Source organism: Sarcophilus harrisii, chromosome 4 (genome assembly GCF_902635505.1).
Source record: "Sarcophilus harrisii chromosome 4, mSarHar1.11, whole genome shotgun sequence".
Classification (NCBI taxonomy): domain Eukaryota; kingdom Metazoa; phylum Chordata; class Mammalia; order Dasyuromorphia; family Dasyuridae; genus Sarcophilus; species Sarcophilus harrisii.
In genome coordinates, this window is record NC_045429.1 from 422,536,078 (window position 1) to 422,558,659 (window position 22,582).

Sequence of the window (22,582 nt, forward strand, 5' to 3'; positions counted from 1 at the left end):
AAGGACAGTATAGCATGAGATTATAAAAGATTTAAACAGCACTGCTTGACCACACTAAATTTTTAAAATGAGAAATTAACAAAAGTTTATGTTGACCATGAACATTTTTTGGAAAAATCTAAGTAATGTGAATTGTAATACAAGCATCCCTTCCACATCATGACTTTCTCCATTGTAGTTTTGATATATCACAGGATAACATAAGAAATTAAATGGAAATTTGGGTAGAGTTTTGTGGAAACCAAAGATGATACACAAAGGTCAGTAGATGACACAGAAAACATTTAGAAACTCAAGACATGTATAAAATATATTATAATATTGTGTAATATCAACATATTTTATCTTTTAATGCCATAATAATTCAGTCTTCTTTCTTTGGTATGAAGGGAGGGTCAAAAATTTTTACATGGATTTTCCAGATTGCAGGGGCACATGATCTATGGAATGAGTAATTATAATAATAAGTCAGTTGAAAGAGTCCTCACACTACACCAGGCAGAAGAATATGTTATAATGGGGAATGAATTTGATTCATAGTCATAGAAGAAGGAGGAGGAGGAGGAGGAAGAAAAGGAAGAGGAGGAAGATGAAGAGAGGAGGAAAAGGAAAGAGAGAAAGGAAGAAGGAAGGAAGGTAGAAAGAAGGAAGGAAGGAAGGAAGGAAGGAAGAGAGGGAAGAAGGGAGGAAGGAAGGAAGAGAGGGAGGAAGGGAGGGAGGGAGGAAGGAAGGAAGGAAGCAAGGAGGGAAGAAGGAAAGAAGGAGGGAGGGAGGAAGGAAGGAAGGAAGGAAGGAAGGAAGGAAGGAAGGAAGGAAGGAAGGAAGGAAGGAAGGAAGGAAGAAATTCCAAAATTCTTCAAAGAGACTTTGAGAGTGTCCCTGCATCACATTTTCTGATCATCATGTGAGCACCTGCTTTATAATAATCTTTCAGACAAATGTATTTTTGGCATTCAAATGTGGCTAGCCCATCAGAGTTGCGCTCCCTGTAGTAGTTTGAATGTTTGGCAGTTTTGCTCAATAAATAACCTCATTGCCCTATACTTCATTTTGTCAGGTAATCTTCGAATCTTCCTAAAACATATCAAATGGAAGCAATTCAGTTTCCTGGCATGATGTTGTCCAAGTTTTACAAGACATCAACAACAGTAACATTAGCAAAATTACCTCAGTATGCAGTATAATTTTTCTTCCTTATTCACATCTTTTCCTTCAGCAACCTAAGGTGGAATTAGCTTATCTCATGTTCTTTCTTAAAGATGAAAGCCAGAAGTGCTCTAAACATTATTGACCAGAGAAATATAAATTAAAATGTATTATTTTATACCTATCAGATTGGCTTAAATGATAAAAGGAGAAAGCAATAAATGTTAAAAGGATGTGGGAAAGTGGGACACATTTACTGTTGGTAGAACTATGAATTAAATTAACCATTCTGAAGAGCAATTTGGAATTGTGTCCAAAGAAGTTATAAAACTGCCCTTTGAATAAGCAATGCCATGATTAGGTCTGTTTCCCAAATTCATTAGGGGAAAAAAAGAAAAGAACCTATATGTTCTAAAATGTTTATAGTGGCTTTCTTTGTGGTGATAAAAAAAAAAAAAACCCTGGAAATTGCAGGGATGCCCAGTACTTAGGAAATGACTTAACAAATTTTTGTATATGATTATGATGGAATACTACTAAGAATTGATGAGCTCAGTTATCTTAGAAAAATATGGAAAGACTTGCATGAAATAATAAAGAACAAAACAAGCAAAACCAAGAGAATGTGATATACAGTAATAACAACATTGTTTTAAGAACAATTTGAGTGAACAAGTCATTCTGACTACTATAAATACTCAAATTAATTACAAAGGACCTTATGAAGGAAGATATTATCTGCATCCAGAGAAAGTACTGATAAATAGAAATAAGTATAGTATGATTTTACATATATATATATATATATATACATATTTTTGTTTAATAATTGCCATCTTTAAGGTAGGGAGAAGAAGGGGCAGTGGTGACGAAGGGAAAAAAAGTTACATGATAACTTTGTTAAATATTTTAAAAGAAAAGCAAATTGTATATAACAGATTTGCAGTTTTATATATAATTCTTTTTTTCCTATTGAACTTTCTTATAGAAATGCTTATTTTATTTTTTAAGTTGAAAATTAAAAAAAAAATGGAAGCCAGAAGTACCCAAAGTAACAATTCTTGAAGAAGACTGGAAATTTGAAAAATACTGAAGGAGGCTAGTAGAGAATGGAACTTTTTCTCCTTTCATTTGGGACAGGGTTTTGATCTCCACCAATAAGGAGAGAATATCATACCAATGAGCTTTGGGACAAGAGTTTCACTTGTGTGTGTGTGTGTCTGTTGTTATGATTTATTATATTATTATATCATTATATATTGTGGTATATATTATATTATATTATATCATTATATATTATGGTATATAAAAATCAAACAGTGGTAGGTACCTAAGTATTGATCCCAAAAATATAGCAGAAGTACTAAATCTCACAGTACATTAAACCTGATTTGAAAGATATAGGCAAGAATTGCAGAAGATAAAAAGTAGAGGGGTTGTGGTTTAACCTGATAGAGAAAGTGGCACAGAACTATGTAAGAACAGGAATATTTTCTTTCTAATGGTATTTTTCACTACTCTCTTACATTTATTATTATCCCTTCCAGACAGTCTGAAATAATGATTGTCCCTCCAATATATCATGATATTCCTGCCATCACAACTCTGCTTATGCCATCCCACCTTCACTGCCCACCCTACCACTGTATCCACCCATTTTCATATCAAGTTTCTCAAGTTCTAACTTTTCCATAAAAACTCTTCTAGACCACTATGACTATAGAGACTTCTTCCTGCATTTAACTCAAAACACTTTTTATCTATGATATACACAACTATGATTTGTTTGTAATAGATCCTCAGTAAAAAGTTTATTGAATGAATCAATGATATATTATTCACCACTTCATATGTGTTGGGAGAAAAGTGATTCATTTTTACATTGTGATATAGAGAGTTAATCTTGGCTCTGAGGTAGCCAGGGTAGTAGACACTGCATTTTTCCCCCATAGGATCAGTATAATGGGGAGAATAGAAGCATTGATGGATGTTCAGGAGGAAGAGAGCCCAGTTAATGCCAAAGGAGATTTCCTGGGATGCTGCAATGGTTGGGGGAAATAGGTGAACTGAATGGAAACTGACCACATGGGTATACAGATATATTACAAAGATATATTATTCATCACTTCATATATGTAGGGGAAAAGTGATTCATTTTTTAAAAATATTATTCTTTTTCTAATCTAAATCCTTCACTGTCATATACTATATTCAAATTTCTAGAAAATCCTTGGGATTCTAGATGTATGACAGTATAGTTTGAGGATTAATTACAAATTTGGAAGTATGGTCCCTCTTCCCATAGTAAGCAATATATAGGCTATATTTGACTATCTTCCATCATTCACTACTTACTCCCTCAAATCTGAGTATACCTTTGGGGGTAAACTCTGCAGCATTATAAGCCATCATCTTAATAGGCACTTTATTTTGTGCCTGCTATTGTTTTGTGTTACGGTTATCTATATGTCACATCAGCCAACTTGATCACAAAGTTCCCAAGGATAAAGGGCAAGTTTTAGTTAAACTCAGCATACTTTGACTGTAATTCATACTTTCTGAGGGCAAAGATGGTTTCATTTTTGTGTTTTTATCCTCAGCACCTAGCCCAGTGTCTTACACCTAATAAATGTTTAATACATGTTTTTAATATAATTTTTAACCAAGGACTGTAATGGGCTGAGGTTTGAGTTGATGCACTGAGGTCCCAAGTATGTGAGGCTAAATAGTAATTGGGCTATACTCTATTAATATACATGATTGGAAAAAGAATGGCCCCACCCACTCTCCGTGCAAGTCCTGATGTGTTGTATAGGAAATGACGATTTTGGTGGTTGGAGGCAGAGAGAGACAGGAAGAGAAGCTGGGGGAGATTGGCCTGGGTCTCCTAGCTGCTGGTCTTGTGGCTGCTGGTCTAGCTAGCTTCTTGACTCAGCTGCACATATTGCAATTGCCCATTCTCTTCCACCTCCGATCTTTCTTCACTGAGAATAAAGACTGACGATTTTCCCCTAACCTGAATCCTGACTCCGGCTGATTTTAAAATACGCGGTCTTCACAAAGGACAGCTTTGAATTCCTACTTACCTCAATTTAAACATGAGTGAAGTAAGATTTAGCACTGACATCCTGAGTGCCATCACTGAATAATGCCTTCTAGACCCAACTGCTCTATTCCCTGTATCCACTCTATTAATCTCACCAATAATCCTTTTCACCACAAAATAAAAGCCAGTTTGATCCAAAAGAATTCAGTCTTCTCATTAATTGGCTAAGTTAAGTACCCATAAAAGATATACCAGTGTGGTTTGTTTCTATTCCGTGGAATGGAAACTGGGCTCTCTTCTTTTTCCATATCCATCAATGTTCCCATTCTCCCCATTGCACTGCCAACCTTATGGTGAAGAATACATTTTCTGCTACCCGGGCTACCTTAGGGCCAGGGTCAACTTACTAGCAATGTAAACTGACACCTACAGTAATGGGCAGAACCCAAGAGCATGGAGAAAAACTAGAATCCATTCTTTCTTATTCTCTGGTAGCAATGTTAATATGCCCCTTATTCTATGTTAGCAAAAGTCTAAAGTTACTATTGTTGCAAACATGACAGGGATTGATTTTTCTTCTTTAACTTATTGTTATTTCCCTTTCTCTCACTGACAGATTTTAACTATTCTTTTTCCAGGGTCCTTCCAAAAAAATGGCTTTCCTATGTCTCTCTGACTTTCAAGCATATGCCAAAGGCCATCTTCCTAAGTCCACTTGGGAATTCATTGAAGGAGGAGCTGATGAATGCATCACAAGAGATGAGAATATTTCAGCATATAAAAAGTTGGGTATTTCTTCTTCTCCTCCTCCCCATCTCCTCCTCCTCTTCCTCCACTTTCTCCTCCTCCTACTCCTTCTTCCTCCTCCTCCTCTTCCTCCTCCTCCTCCTCCTCCTCCTCCTCCTCCTCCTCCTGATCCTGCTCCTACTTCTCCTTCTTCTCCTGCTCCTGCTCTTGCTCCTGCTTCTGCTTCTCCTTCTTCTCCTTTTTCTTCTTCCCATCTTCCTCCTCCTCTTTCTCCTTCTCTTTGATTCCTGGTAATAACAGGCTGAAGAGAAATGACAAAAGAGCTCTCCAGCACTAAGAGGTTGCTAATCATTCAAGAAGAGAATAGAGTTAAGAAGGATCACCAATTATATAATCAATTATATTTAACCCAATTCCATTCTCTTGTCCTTTTATTAGATCCCTAAGTCTCTCTCTTGAGGGAGAAGAGGAAACAGGGGCAGATTAAATCATGGAGTACAAAATTTGGGAGAGCAGTGTTAGAGATACATAAAAAATGCCATTATATATTCAGCATGGCAAGAAATAACTACAATAATAGACACAAAGGGAGAAGGAATGATCTGGTCCCAACCTTCAGTGTGTTTATGGTCTAGTCCGAGAGACAAGGCACTGAAGATTTAGAAGAACATTGACAGCCAGGACAAGGAAGTGTCTGGGGTCTGTTACCAATAAGAGTTTGTTGAAAGAACTGGGCAAGTTTAATCTGGAAAAGAGAAAAATGTGAAGGTACAGGAAGGGAGAAAAGACTTAACAACTGTTTTCAAATAACAATAGCATTTATATGGCACTTAAAGGTTTGCAAAGTGCTTTACGATTATTATCTCATACTATCTTTATAGTACTCCTTACAGGTAGGTGTTATTTTACAGATGAGGAAGATAAGATTAAGCAATTTGCACAGAATTCCACAGCTAGTAAGCATCTGGAGGGTGGGAAATTGGAACTAAGGTCTTCTTGATTCAGCACTTTCTTTCTCCACTGCACTGTTTAGCTGCCTCTAGATAAACATCCCCATGTTGATCCATTTTAGGTTACATCCACTAGCTCTGTTGCCTCTAAATATGCTCCACTTTGCCATATTCTTTCTAATATGGGAAGCTTAGAGGGAGAGGATCTGACTTCAAATTCCAGCATTTATATGCTGTGTCATTTTGCACATTATCCCCAAAAAGAGACCATAAGTTTTCAGAAGTCAGACACTTCCCCTCTCAGAATCTCTGATCTGAAGAGCCTAGGACCAAATAGTGTATTAACCAAGGAGGTAACCTTGTTATTTGTGCCTCACAGAATCCATCTCCGTCCCCATTTCCTAAGAGATGTGTCTGTAATAGACACCAGGACCACCATCCAAGGATCTGAGATCAGCTTTCCGGTCTGCATTGGACCCACTGCTTTCCATTGCCTTTGCTGGCCTGATGGAGAACAGAGTACAGCTAAAGGTACTGACCAACCCCAAAGATTCCCTCCTGTCTGTATAAAGTCCTTGAGCTCTTAAGAAAAATCATGGTGTAAGGAGTGTAACCCAAAATCTTAAGGAAAACACTAACCTCCCCACATTCAGCCCTAAAAATTAGCCATGTATTCCTAAATAGAATCTACCCCTTTCTGGTACAGGTCACAGAATTTGAATCAGAAGAGATCTCATTGTCCATCTAGTCCAGGGTACTAAAATGAATCCTCAGCAAAACATACCTTACTGATGGTGGCCATCAAGTCTCTTCTTGAAGACTTCCAAGGAGGGAGAACCCACCATTTTTAGGACAACCCAATCTATTCTTAGATAGTTCAAATTGTCGGGAAGTATTTTTTGTGACAAGTCTAAATTTGCTTCTGCAAAGCCTCTATCCCTAGTTCTTGGTTCTACTCTTTGTGACTAAATGCAACATCCATTTAAAGATGGCTATGTGGTACCTTGGGGAGAGTGGTGGCCTTGGAGTCAAAGAGAGCCAAGTCTGAATCCTCCATCAGGCACTTCCTAGCTATGTGACCTGGAAAGACTGGATAATCTGGATAATATAACATAATATATATTAATATAATATTAATTAATTGTTGATATTATAATAATAGACCTGGATAATCTCTCTACCTCAGTTTTCCCATCTATTTTTATTGTGAAAAGTAAATTTAAAGAACTTTGCAAACTTTCTAGCTATTATTCCAAATAACAACCCATCAAATCTTCAAATAATATTCCTCAAATCTATATGTCTCAAGTCCTCTCTTCTCCAGGATAAACATACTTGTATTGGTGTCTTTAACCAATCCTCACATAACATGAACTCTAGCCATTACTCATCCTACTTGGCTTCTTCTGGACACTTCAGATTGTCAACAATGCTTCAGGTAAGATCTAATAAAGGCAGATTACAGAGAGACCATCACCTCCCTATTCCTAGAACATCTGCCTCTCATTGCAGCCCAAGATTACATTTATTTTTAGGGCTGCCACATGACATTGCTGACCCATAAGGGGCTTACAGTACCCTAAAACCCCCAAATCATTTTTAAACCACTGCTTTGCAACCACCCTTTCATCTCCATAGGCAAAAATAAAACACCTTTGAGTTAAACAATAGTCCACTGACTTTAGGCCAAGCAAATGAAACTAATCATTACTGTATAACCTATCAGTTTCCAGATTCCCTGAGTAACTGACCTATAAATCCTGGTTGCTCATAATTATCAGGTTTTTTTATGTTGCTTGTTAACATTTTGTTTTTATCCCAAAATTAACAAACACCAAATGCAATGGTCATATCCATATGCATGCTAGAATAGAAAGGAAGAAAGCAAACAAGCATTTAGAGTAAGTACCTACTATATGTCAGGCATTGTATTAAATGTTTTATAATTATTATATTATTTTGACCCTCACAACACTTTTGGAGATTGGTGCTATTATTATCCCCATTATATAGTTGAGGAAATTGCACAGGTGTATATATGTGTAAGAGAGAGACAGAGACAGAGAAACAGAAAGAGAGACAAAGAAAGACAGAGAGAGAAACAGAGAGACAGACAGACAGACAGACAGAAACAGACAGAGACAGAGGCAGAGAGAGAAAAGGAGAGGGAGGAGAAGAGAGGGAGAGATCATGTTTGAAGTTAAAGTGAAGATTTTCAATTATGATAGACTTGAGTCTTCCAGTTCAGTAATCCAAGGAAATTCCAATAAACTTTGGGTAGAAAATGCCATCCCTATCTAGAGAGATAAATTTTATTTAAAATTTCCCAATTACATTGTAATCTCATTAGAAAAAGGGGGTACTTTTGTAGGCTGCCTATTTGTCGCCTCTACCTTGGATCATATCTGTCTTTTTGCCTATTTTCTCTTCTGTTGGAACTTACTCAAGTTTATTTGATATGTGGGTGAATATGAGTAAATTCCTTTCAACTCCTACTATGTCCCCTCATTGCTACAACTGGAACCATTCAGATTCATTACTTAACCAAAAGAAACAGATGGAACTGGGGAATTTTTCCCAGCATTTCTGCATCTATAATCAAATATCTTCTTTGACATAGAAAGAAACTGAGGCAGAAAGAAGACACCATTTTTTTTCTCAAATCACATCACAAATGTGGTAATAGATTTAACTCTATTCCAAGGCTTCTTAACCTTTTTCCACTCACAACCCCAATTTTTGCCTGAGAAAGTTTTATGCAATCCTAGGCATATAGTTATATAAAATAGAATCAAATATTATAGATAATTAATCATAATTTTGAGACATTGTGTGACACCATATGGAGTCACAAACCACAGTTTAAGAAGCTTTGCTCTATACCAAGGGCTTCCCACTTCCAAGCCAGGACTTCTATGAAATCCTCTCTAATTCATTTCTTGTGTTTATTGTCTCTTATAGCTGCACAAGCTATGAATATCTGCTATATTACAAGTACTTTTTCCACATGCTCCTATGAGGACATCGTGGCTAGTGCTCCCAATGGTCTCCGATGGTTTCAACTATATATACAAAAGGACAGGCAAATGACAAAGAAGCTGATCCAGAAAGCGGAAGCCCTAGGCTACAAAGCTCTAGTCCTCACTGTAGATGTTCCTGCTTTGGGCAACAGATTGCAAGATAATCGCAACAAATTCTCTTTGCCAGAATCCATAAAGATGAAAAACTTCAATGTGGACGTTGAGGTATGGGGAATATTTCATGAAAGTTAGGGGTGGGAGCCAATGGGTGAGTGTTACAAAGAAGCAGATTTGACTCAAAAGGAGAACAAACTTTCAAACATTTAAGAGGTGAACTAGTAGAATAGGCAGCCTCCTGAAAGAATACACTGTTTCTGAAAGCAGGGCAGGTAAGGGGTAAGCAAAAACTGAATGACCCTTCTGCCATGTCATAGAGCAGATTCTGAATTTTATGGAATGAAAGACTAGATGGAGAGTCTATGGCTCTAAAAGACAAAGTATCCTAAGAAGAAAAGAAAAATGATAAATACAGAGTTGCTTCTGGTGATATTGGTGTTTTTAGAAACAATTTTACAATTGTGACTTTTGTAATAACTAGACAGCTGTGGTAGCATTATGAAATGCTCAGATCTTGGATTCAGCCTTCTGGAGTTGTCAGCTAGACTCGGAGTGTGTTTTTTCCTTGTCATTTTTGGCTTACCTTAGTCTCTGAGGAAGAATGAGTTGAAGAGAAAGTAGACATAATATAACGATGAAATTAGGATAATCAAAGTGGTATACCTGGAACCTGAAGAATTTCAAAATTGGGAGAATTTTCCTCCAGTGACAATTTGGGCTAAGCTAGACCATAGATAAATCCCTTTTTAACAACAACACTCAATGTCTTACCAAAATCCCTAGTTTTCTTTAAGACTTGTTCAAGTACCCCTTTCACGAAAACTTTTCTGATTCCTGCACAGTAATTCCCTACCTTTCATGTTTTTATTTTGTACATATTAAATAGATATTTAGATATCTTCATGTTGTCTCTCCCATTAGAAGGGAAGCTGTTTCTCAAATAAGACAATTCTTCTAAAGATTCTGGGTATTTTTATTGGAAATTCCCCATTTCTGGAATTCTTTCCCTCCTTACCACTGCCAGGGCTTTCTTCAACCTCTGGCTATAGTCTTACCTTAACTTTTCCCAGTTCCCCTTAATTTCAGTGCTTTCCCTCTGTGATTTTCTTTCATTTACCATGTCTATATCTTATTTGTAATAGTTGTCTGCATGTTGTCTTCCCCTGAGACTTATGAGCTCCTTGGAGGCAGGGATTGCCATTTGCCTTTCTTTGTAATCTCAGCACTTTGCACAATGCCTGATATATAGTAGATGACTAATAAACACGAATTGACTGACAGGCTGATTGATTCTCTGAGGGAGTATTTCATATGTAGCTTACTATATCTAAGAGAGCTCTAACCATGCTTCTCTTTACTACCTGTTTATCTTCTCACCAGTTACCTTGCTGCTACCTTTGTACATTCTATCCCTTCTGTCTCTTTCTTGTTCAAGAATTATACTCAAATCATCACTACCATGCTCTTGGAGGTATATCAATCTATTCTTCTGTGACTCTATTTACTATTCTTGCACCTTTCCAAGCAAAAGAACTCTCCATGACTATTGCTTCAAGTCAACAAATACTTGTCAAGTGGGAATTCTTGGCAAGAAGCCTCAGATTTTTTTCAGTAAATATGAAGCAAGATGAGAAGGTGAGATGAGAAAAAGTCATGGGAAATTTGAGGAGAGATGAAAAGATTTGGAAATACCACTGTGATAAGTGGGATAGTGAATCAAGTAGGAAGGTATGAAAAAAATTACCTAACAGCAGTGACAGCCTGGTTGAGATGATACAGTATACATTTTTAGTGGACCCAGGAATTATTGTGTTGTATCAAGTGGTCAAGATGAGAAAAGGAGAAGAATGTATCTAGAGCAGGAATGATAGCTGGGGAAAGAACTCAGAAATACAGGGGATATCCTGTATAGCTCAGAAACTTTGTTTCCTAAAAGTTCATCCAAAGTATTAGAGGGCTTTACCAACTCCTCACTTTCTCCAAACTTTACAAAATCATGAGTGAAGCCCTCTGGCTATTCACCTCTCTCCTTTCAAACTTGCCACTTGGCCATCTTGTACTCTTCCTCCAGAGTTCCTCATTGATCAGATATTTCCAAATGCTCACATCCCACCATAACCTGTGTCTCTAATGTCCTATGGGTGATACTTGTTTTTAGTTGTTTGAAGGGAGTCATAGTCTATGTTAGTGTCATATAGCAAGACCAATAAGAGGCTCACAGTTTAATGTGGGAGATAACATGCAAACAACTATGTACACTCAAGATATATATAGTATAACAAGGTGATTATCTCAGAAGGAAAGAGTTAGAGAGGAGATAAGAGGGACTGAAAACAGCCTTTTGTAGAAGGCAGGATTTGAGTTGTCTTATAGGAAGTCAAGACATAAAATTAAACAGAGAAAGCATTCTGGGCAATCTGTGTCAGTGAAAAGTCAGAGTCAAGAGATAGGGATCATGTGTGAGGTAAAAGGTAGTGAGTTGGGATAATAGAGTAAGGGGATGAGGGAGCAAAGCATAACATTCTAAGATAGAGCTAGGACAGGACTTGAAAAGCTTGAAAACTAAAGAGAAAATTTTATATTTGATCCTAGAGGTAAAAAGCAAGGTTGTGATGTCAATAAATAAACAGAATACTATTTGTCTACCTACATTGGAAAGGCAAGAAAGTTCAACTACTAGAGAACCTTGGGGGGGGGGAGCTAACAGTTCATAGTAATCCTGATTCAGAAGGCTAGTGCCTATATCAAAAGCTTTGATCTGGTATTTTAGTCCAAAAGTGTGGTTCACAATAATGTGATGTTTCCTTTTTTCCCACTTAAGGAAAACTCAGAGTCTCTTCTCCCAGTCTCAAAAATTGATTCATCTGCCTCCTGGAAAGACATTGCCTGGCTAAGGAGCATAACACAAATGCCTATCATCCTGAAAGGAATTTTAACAAAGGAAGATGCTGAACTGGCCATAAACTACAATGTGCAGGGTATTCTCGTCTCCAACCACGGTGGAAGGCAGCTGGATACAGTTCCAGCCACAGTAAGTGACTACTATTTGCATGTTAAACACAGTCTCTGTGTATACATATCTCTATGTATTCATTTATTTCCTGCATGTTTCAAGACACTTCCATGTGTCTGTTTTTGTCCTATTTTAGCAGCTATAATCAGTTAATAATAAAGTACAAAAGTGAGTCCAAAATTATAAGACTAAGAGCATATGGTTCTTCTCCATATGACTACATTACTGTGGTATATTTTTATAGCTATCTCTTATTTTTACATCTTCCCACAGGAATTCCAACATTGACTATTTCTATCTTTTGTCATCTTTTCCAATTTGTGAGATGTGAGGTTAGATCTCAGTATTTTTCTTTTATTGATGTAAGCTCTTTCATTCATAATTTCCCTTGACATTTTTAAGGTTTTTGTTGCTCCAGATGAATCAAAAAACATTTCCTGGAATATCAAGAAAGGCTTTGGTAGTTTGGTTGGTATGGTATTGAAAGGGAAATTTAATTTAGGCAATATTACATCAATGGATTGTGTCATGTTCTCAGGATGCCATCCACTGATGCTCTGCTTTTCATATGTTCCCCATTTCTGCTAAGAAAGAATCAAGATCAGCAAGGACAAATGTGCTTTTCTTTTTAGATTGATGCCCTGGCAGAAGTTGTAAATGCTGTGCAAGGAAGAATCGAAGTCTACTTGGATGGTGGCATCCGAACTGGAACAGATGTACTGAAAGCACTAGCACTTGGTGCCAGGTGCATTTTCCTTGGAAGGCCAATCTTATGGGGACTCACTTACAAGGTGAGATAATAGAAAGGAATACATCAGGTTAAAAATGCATCTCCTCACTTAGCTGTTTGAGATACTGCCCAAAATCTAGTCCCAGAATGGGAACTTAGAGGTCATCTCAATTTAGATATATAAATATAGATATCTAGAGAGATCCAAGGACTTATTTGAGGTCATTCAGCTTGTAAATGGTGGAGTTGATATTTGAACTCAGGTCTTTGGACTAAGAGCAAATCCAGTGCTATTTCTATTATACAACATTTACATAAAACTACAATCTATGCTGTAACTTGGTCTTAGTTCTACTCTCCAAAGTCAAGTAAAAGAAATCTTATTTCTATCTCTTTCATTATTCTTCATTGTTCTTTCTGGAGAGTGCAAAGTTAATACGGGTCTAAAATCACTGCCAAAATCCTTTTTTGCTCCCATAACACTGTTTACAGAAAATACTCTTAAAACTTCCCAACTAGATCATAATCTTGGAGATTAGAATCCAATTGCTTTTTTTACAGATAAGGGAACAGGGTTCCTAAAGAGATTGACTTTCTCAAGTTTGCAAAGCTAGACATAAGCAGTCTCTTATTTTTCAGATATTTACAGTCCTCATAAATTGGTTTCAGTCTTATCTACCAGTACTTCCTACATTGCATTCAATTTAATTTAAAAATAATCTATTAAAATGTAATTTTATTTATTTATTTTTAATTTATATATATTTAATTTTATTTATTATATATTTATTTATATTTGTTTATTTATATAACATATATTTATATATTTATAAATTAATCTAATTAAAAAACATCTATTGCTCACTATTTAAGGCACTGGTTGCTAGACACTGGGAATACAAAATAAAAAAAACAAAATTATGTATTCTCTAAAAGATTTTATATTCTACTGGAGAAGACAGTGCATATAATATATATGAAGATCAATGAAAACAATGATAACGACAAGAGATCATCACTAACTGAAGGATTAAAGAATCAATCGCCTAATCAGTCACTAGAATTTATTCATAACTTGTTATGTGTTAGGTATTAAGCTAGGATCTGGAGATACAAATATAAACAATGAAGCAATCTTCGTTCTTAAGAACTTTAGATTTTAATTGAAGAGACCAGAAAGTTTTTACAAAGAACTTAATCTTGAAGGGAGAGTGAGAGATCCATTCAAGGGAGGAGAGGTGGCTTTGGCAATGCACCAAACTGGAGAATGGAATGTTGAGTTTGGAGGAACAGCAGATGGTTTGATTTGAGTAGGATTTAAAATGGCTAAAAAGTAACATGAAATAAAACTGGAAAGACAGATAGAGGAGGGTTTCTGATTTCATAAACGCTCATCATCCAATCAGATATTTTTATCTTTGTTCTCGGAATAAGCCTTTTGAAGTTCTGTTTCCATGCATCAAACCATCCCTCTACTTGGAATATTTTCTCCTTTCTGCTTCTGCCCAGCTCAACTGTACCTGTCTTGAAAGCCTAAATTCAACTTTAATTTCTTCCAAGGAGACTTATCTGACTAGCCCAGCTAGCACAGACCTCCTTTTCCTCTGAAATCCATTATCTATTCTACTCATTTAGAACTTGCTTCAAGATATCTTGTATTTCCATTTAATCATTTTATGTGTTAGGTCCTATTGTTTCAAATAGATCGCATTATCCTTGAAGCAGAGATCGCAAAACATGCTTCTTTAAATCCTCCAGAGGAGGCCTCCAAAAAACACTTGCTTGTTGATCAATTTAAGAAGACCTAAGAAGTAAGCTTCTTGATATCCTTTCCAAATCCTGGTGATTCTTCCTGGCTCTGTAACAAATATTGTTTAGCGTACCTGCTTTCCCCCATAACAACAAGGAGTAGAGAGTACTAAAATAAGCCAGAAGTCACAGGCCCCAGAGAATGAGTGTGCTGACACACCTAATACCTATGAAACCCTACACTTCTGGCTTCATACAAAGCTTAACCTATCATGCTGTGATAATCAATGACATTTTTTTCAAATTTTCAATTTTCAAAATTTTCAAATTTTCAAAAAAAGTTTGGATGGCATAGGAGAGAACTATAAACAACACTGCTAAGAGTATTGCTGTGCAACAAGAAGGAGGTTTGCATGGCAATATGACGCAGAATACTAATATTAGTAAGGTAGTGACTATCATAGTCACCCAACCTTTTGACCAGGAGATTAGATAATTCTATAGGGATGAGAAACTTCATTGCTTGGCTTTATAGGGAGTAGTAGAGCATTCATAGCACTTAGGGGAAGTGTTTTAGGGAAAGATACAATTATTTCACCTGACAATCACCAAACAATTTCTCCTCTTGAATAATTCTGTTTCTTGGGTTGTTATTATTATGCTTTTGTTGGCAGGATTTCCAGCTGTACAGATGAGAACTACCTTCCCCACCCTTTTTTGTAGTGTTCTACAAACATCATCCCCTTAATTTTAGAGTTTAATCTGAATGAAGATCATTGTATCACTTCCTACAGAAAACATCTAGCTAGCATCTTGTCTAGTTGAAACTTGTGGCCATTCTACAATGGCTCACTCGTGTCCCTACCCTAATTGTGGAAGGAGCATGAGAACAGAAAAGTGAGTGGGAAGGAATAACAGAATCATCAAGATATTAGAAAGGATTGGTTGGGAACAGTCATTATTATTATGTTAATATGACATTATTATGTCAACATAATATAATTAATATATTATTATGTCAACAAGTACAAGGCCTGATGCAAAAAAGTATCTATTCTCCTAGGAATGTTGGGTCCTAGTACCTTTGAGAAAGTAGATGAGCAAGATAACACTAATATTATAAGAGTAATTAAAGCGAGAAATATATATATATATATATGTAATATATCATAAATCTTAATCTGTTCTTATAAAGTAAATCAAAACAGATGTTAAGTGTCTTACACCTTGAGGGGCTGCTTCTCTGTCTATTGACCACCACTATGAAAGTTGTATTTTCTCCAAGGGAAAGAGATGTCCATTAAATTTGTAATATCTCCCAGGGAGACTTGTAATCTCTAAAAATAGCTTGAAGTTGAATAATGAGTGCTGCAGAAGCCTCATCAATTTGGGGGATGCCTCTCCACACAGAAAGGTCAGATGAGCTAAAAAGCTGGTACAGCAGACCTCCTGTCTCCTCATTATATACCATTTTTTCCCAAAGGAGAAAGATACTGGTAATAAGTTTGAATGTTTTAGGATTCGAATAGGTAAGAAGAGGTAGACAAAGGGTTTTTCTTTGAGGTACTAAATATAGACCATCTGATAAATCAGCCCAACAGAGTCAATAATCCATTTAGCCAGGGTAGAGAGTACTTCAATAGCTGCTCTCAATTTTTTCAATGTACAGTAATCAAAAATGCCATATCAAGGTCAAAATAATTTATTCTAGACCAAATTTCACACAACTTGACAACACATTATTTTGACATTCCTGGTTAAACTCAGAGTTTTCTCTGGTCCCCTGATCTTAATATTTTTCCCAGGAGATTCTATCAGCAGTTCCCGTGATTTTACAATTTGTCTAATGCTTTAGAGGCAAGCCTAGTTTCCAATAGTCACAATTATCTTTGTACCACAGAGACTTTCCTGCTGGCTGCCAAAAACTTCATAGGTAATATCTACACCTTCCAGGACAAAACCTTTGTGCTAAATTCCTTGTTTAGGTGTTTTAGGAATTTTTCTCATTGTAAAAGAAACTGCTGAATGATGAAAAATGAAGAAATTAATCTTTTACTACAGTGATGATTTAACAAGAGATATATCTTATTTTAAAAGCTATCTGAAATAGGCTGAATAAGCTAAAAATAAATCATCAGGATGAGCAATACTAACTTAACTAGGGATTATCTCCTTCACAATCTAATGTAGGGAGAAAACATGCAAACAATTATGGACAAACAAGATATTGTGATGGGTGATAATTAATAAAGAAAAAAATTTGCCTCACAATTCTTTCCATTTGGTAATAGGGTGAAGAGGGAGTTCAACAACTCTTGAACTTATTAAAAAAGGAATTCCATAGATCCATGGCCCTTACAGGTAAGATCACTTTAAATCTAGATTAAGTGTAAAACATATAAAAAAAAAACAAGCATTATCCTTTTTTTTATCCCCATCTTCCCTCCATGGTATATTCCTCCTTAGAATGGGCATCAAGGAGAAAGAAAATAAGGAAAACTTAATATGAGCAGATAACTTAATGTAACTGCTTAAAAAGGAGGAGGGAGTATTGCATTGTTTGTTGAGATTACAGAGAGTCCTTTACTAAACTAGCATACTTCTACTTTACTCAAAAGACTACATCCTCAAGAGTACTGGATGCCACTCTTTAAAAAGCATTTGCTATACTAAATTAACTGTGGCTAGAGAAAGAAAAAATTACAAGAAGGGACTTGAAGAACTTGGAATGTAAGGGACAGTTAAAATACTCTGAATTTAGACTGTAAAAAATGGCATTAAGAAGAGACATACTATCTGTAAATATTCTAAGGGCTATTATGGGAAAGAGTATTTTTTTTTTCATTAAGTCCTTTCAGTTGTAAGTGACTATAGGACACCATTTGGTTGCTTTGTTTTTTGGCAGAGATACTTTTTCTTTTCCAGATAATTTTACAGATGAGGAAACTGAGGCAAACAGAATCAAGTGAACTTTTGTTCCAGAATCACATAGCTAGAAAGTGAATAAATCTGGATTTGAACTCAAATCTTCCTGAATCCAAGTCCAGTGCTCTATCCAATATACCACCTAGCTACAAAAACCAATAGAAGTTAGAAGAAAGCAAATTTCAGCTCAGTAGAACAATTAAATGCTCAATAATTGGAAGGGCTACCATTTATTGTATAGTACCTGATACTAGACCTCAGTATATACTTACTGGATTGAATTGAGATATGAGACAGAAGTTCTCAAATGCTATGAACATTAATTCAGCCTACTTAGGTGATATTTCTGTTGCACTGAGTGGAAGACTAGGCTTCTAATGCCTTTTGTAGCTTTAAAATCTTTGATTATTATCTTATTTTGGTCCGGACCCATGAATTCTTGAAGGAAAGGAACTTCTGAGGAGGAAATTCCTTTATGAAAATAAGGAGTGTCTGTTTAAAAGTAAAAGAATAAAATCAAAATATTCTAAAGAAGAAAAAATGTCCCCACACCCAAACTTGTTGTGATCACTCTATGTGTATATATTGATATATGTATATGTGTGTGGGTCTGTGGATGGGTCTGAATGTATACATATATATGGAGGGCCAGTGTGTGTATATGTATATATCTATTAAATATATCTGTGCTTAACTATAACATGCTTGGGGTTGGAGTGGGGATGAAAGGGGGAAAAGAATAAAGTAAAAAAGTGCACAGAAAAGAACAACTTACAAGGTAGCAAAGAAAATATGAGTGTTCATGAATATAATTTCTTCTACTGTTATATATCTCTCTTGAATAGTTGATCATCTACAATATTGCTGTTACTGTGCACAATGTTCTTTTGGGTTTTCTTACTTCATTTTGCATCAATTCATATAAGTCTTCCCATCTTGTTCATCATTTATACTACAGTGGTGTTCTACTAAGCATATAACATAACTTGTTCAGTCCTTCCTCATTGATGGACATCCTCAAATTCCAATTCTTTGCCACCACAAAAAAAGAGCTATTATAAATATTTTTGTATATATAGGTCCTTTTTTCCTTTTTTACATATCTCCTTAGGTAACAGACCTAATAGTGATATTTCTGGGTCAAAAGATATGGACTATTTTATAGTCCTTCAGACAGTTTCAAATTTTCTCCAAAATGGTTGGATCAGCTCACAGCTCCACCAAAAATGCACTAGTGTTCCATTTTTTCCACATCCCTTCCAATATGTGTCATTTTCTTTTTTTATGTCATATTATCTAGTTTTACAGGTATAAGATTACTTTTTTCTCAGCCATTCACGGAACTTATACAAAAATTGACCATGTGTTAGAGTCTAACTTCAAAACTTCAAAATCAAATGCAGAAAGGCAGAAATTGTAAATGCATTTTTTTTCAAATCATGATGCAATAAAAATCACATGCAATACAAAATAGACTAAAAAGTAATTGGAAACTAAATAATCTCATCCTAAAGAATGAATGGGTGAAACAGCAAATCATAGACACAATTAATAATTTCATCCAAGAGAATGACAACAATGAGACAATATACCAAAATTTGTGGGATGCAGCCAAAGCAGTAATAAGGGGAAATTTTATATCTCTAGATGCTTACTTGCATAAAATAGAGAATGAGAAAATCAGTGAATTGGGCTTGCAATTAAAAAAGCTAGAAAAAAGAACAAATTTTAAATCCCCAAATACCAAACTTGAAATTCTAAAAAGAAAAGGAGAGATTAATAAAGTTGAAAGTAAATAAAAAGCTATTTCATTAATAAATAAAACTAAAAGTTTTATGAAAACAACAACAAAATAGATAAACCTTTAGTTAATTTGATTAGAAAAAGGAAAGAGGAAAACCAAATTGTTGGTCTCAAAAATGAAAAGAGAGAACTTTCCACCAATGAAGAAGAAATTAGAACAATAATTAGGAGTTACTTTGCCCAATTTTATGCCAATAAATTTGGTAACGTAAGTGAAATGGAGAGATACCTACAAAAATATAGATTGCCCAGATTAACAGAAGAGGAAATAAATTACTTAAATAACCCTATTTTAGAAAAAGAAATAGAATAAGCTATTAATCAACTCCCCAAGAAAAACTCCCCAGGACCAGATGGATTTACATGTGAATTCTACCAAACATTTAAAGAACAATTAACTCCAATACTACTTAAACTATTTGAAAAAATAGGGAATAAAAGACCTACTAAATTCCGTTTATGACACAGATGTGGTACTAATACCTAAACCAGGTAGAACAAAAACAGAGAAAGAAAATTATAGACCAATCTCCCTAATCAATATTGATGTAAAAATCTTAAATAAAATATTAGCAAAGAGATTACAGAAAATCATCCCCAAGATAATATACCATGACCAAGTAGGATTTATACTAGGAATGCAGGGCTGGTTCAATATTAGGAAAACTATTAGCATAACTGACTGTATCAATAACCAAATTAACAAAAAACATGAGTATATCAATAGATGCAGAAAAAGCATTTGATAAAATCCAACATCCATTCCTATTAAAAACACTAGAGAGTATAGGAATAAATGGACTTTTCCTTAAAATAGTCAGTAGCATCTATTTTAAACCATCAGCAAGCATCATATGCAATGGGGAAAAACTGGAACCATTCCCAATAAGATCGGGGTGAAACAACGTTACCCACTGTCACCATTACTATTCAATATTGCATTAGAAATGCTAGCTTTGGCAATAAGAGAAGAAAAAGAGATTAAAGGAATTAGAGTAAGTAATGAGGAAACCAAATTATCACTTTCTGCAGATGATATGATGGTATACTTAGAAAACCCTAGAGAATCAACTAAAAAACTATTAGAAATAATCCACAACTTTAGCAAAGTTGCAGGATGCAAAATAAATCCACATCTAACCCTCAATCATCAGCATTTTAATACATCGCTAACAAAATTCAGTAGTAAGAGATAAAAAGAAAAATTCCATTTAAAATACCTGTGGATTATATGAAATATTTGGGAATCTATCTGCCAAGGGAAGTCAGGAGCTATAAGCAAAACTATGAAACACTTACCACACAAATAAAGTCAGATTTAAACAATTGGAAAAATATCAAGTGTTCTTGGATAGATGGAACAAATATAATAAAGATGACAATACTACCTAAACAAATCTATTTATTTAGTGCTATGCCAATCAAACTCCCAAGAAACTATTTTACTGACCTAGAAAAAATAACAACAAAATTCATCTGGAAGAACAAAAGATTAAGAATTTCAAGAGAATTAATGACAAAAAAAAAAAGCAAACGAAGGTGGCCTAGTTGTGGTTATCAAACCATTTGGTACTGGCTAAGAAATGGAGTAATTGATCAGTACAATAGGTTAGGTTCACAGGACAAAATAGTCAATAACTATAGTAATATAGTGTGTGACAAACCCAAAGATCCCAGCTTTTGGGATGAGAACTCACTATTTGACAAAAACTGCTGGGAAAATTGGAAACTAGTATGGCAGAAACTAGGGATTGACCTACAGCTAACACTATATACCAAGATAAAGTTGTAATGGGTTCATGATCTACACATAAAGAATGATATCATAAACAAATTAGAAGAACATAGGATAGTTTACTTCTCAGATCTGTGGAGTAGAAAAGAATTTGTGACCAAAGATGAACTAGAGATCATTACTGATCACAAAATAAATAATTTTGATTATATTAAGATATACTTGTACAAACAAAACTAATGCAGACAAGATTAGAAGGGAAGCAATAAACTGGGAAAACGTTTTTACATTCAAAGGCTTCATTTCTAAAATATATAGAGAATTAACTCAAATTTATAAGAATTGAAGCTATTCTCTGATTGATAAATGGTCAAAAGATATGAATAGAAAATTCTGAAATGAAGAAATTGAAACTATTTCTACTCATATAAAAAGGTGCTCCAAATCATTACTGATCAGAGAAATGCAAATTAAGACAACTCTGAGATACTGCTTCACACCTGTCAGATTGGCTAAGATGACAAGAAAAGATAATGATGAATGTTGGAGGGAATGTGGGAAAACTTCGACACTGATACATTGTTGGTGGAACTGTGAATGAATCCAACCATTCTGGAGAGCAATTTGGAATCATGTTTAAAAAATTATCAAGCTGTACATACCCTTTGACCCAGCAGTGTTTCTACTAGGCTTTATATATCAAAGAGATTTTAAAGGAGGGAAAGGGACCCACATGTGCAACAATGTGGCAGCCCTTTTTGTAGTGGCTAGAAACTGGAAACTGAGTGGATGCCCATCAATTGGAGAATGGCTGAATAAATTAGGGTATGTGAATATTATGGAATATTGCTCTGTAAGAAATGACCAGCAGGATGATTTCAGAGAGGCTTGAAGAAACTTACATGAACTGATGTTAAATGAAATGAGCAGAACCAGGAGATCATTATACACAGCAACAAGAAGACTATACGATGATCAATTCTGATGGAGGTGGCTCTCTTCAACAACAAACCAGTTCCAATTGTTCAGTGATGAAGAAAGCCATCAACACTCAGAGAGAGGCCTGTGGGAACTGAGTGTGGACTACAACATCGCATTTTCATGCTTTCTGTTAATGTTTCCTTACATCTCAGGGTTTTTTTCCTTTCTAGTTCTGATTTTTCTTGTGCAGCAAGATAACTGTATAAATATATCTACATATATTGGATTTAACATGTATTGGACTACCTACCATCTAGGGGAGGGGTGGGGGAAGGAGAGGAAAACTTGGAACAGAAAGTTTTGCAAGGGTCAATATTGAAAAATTACCCATGCATATGTTTTGTAAATAAAAGTCTTTAATAAAAAAAAAAAGAATCTTCCTCACTAAATCTAATGAAAGAAAACTAGTCTAAGTGGTAATCTTTTTTTAATGAATTGTATTACTTTTCATAGTATATAATGCCTATGACAAGGTAAGCTGCCAAATGGAAATCTTTTGAGGACTACCTGAATAAAAGATAAAAATTACTTGTAATTCTCATAGTAAGATTTTGTTTTTAAATTAGTGCTTCAAAAGTATTTGAAACAATTTTGCTTTTTCAAATGGGTTAGGGATTCCC

The 22,582-nt window shown here is 35.3% G+C and overlaps 1 protein-coding gene across 1 annotated transcript in view; it reads left to right on the top strand.

The window, feature by feature from the left end:
* The window catches only part of HAO2 (hydroxyacid oxidase 2), a 45,220-nt gene that overhangs the window by 22,169 nt on the left and 469 nt on the right, over window positions 1-22,582 (top strand). The window contains exons 4-9 of the mRNA XM_031967382.1: window positions 4,831-4,976; window positions 6,269-6,420; window positions 8,851-9,134; window positions 11,848-12,057; window positions 12,672-12,830; window positions 16,810-16,879. Coding sequence (XP_031823242.1) covers window positions 4,846-4,976; window positions 6,269-6,420; window positions 8,851-9,134; window positions 11,848-12,057; window positions 12,672-12,830; window positions 16,810-16,879 — 1,006 coding nt within the window. The 5' untranslated portion in view covers window positions 4,831-4,845. The remainder of the gene's footprint in view (window positions 1-4,830; window positions 4,977-6,268; window positions 6,421-8,850; window positions 9,135-11,847; window positions 12,058-12,671; window positions 12,831-16,809; window positions 16,880-22,582) is intronic.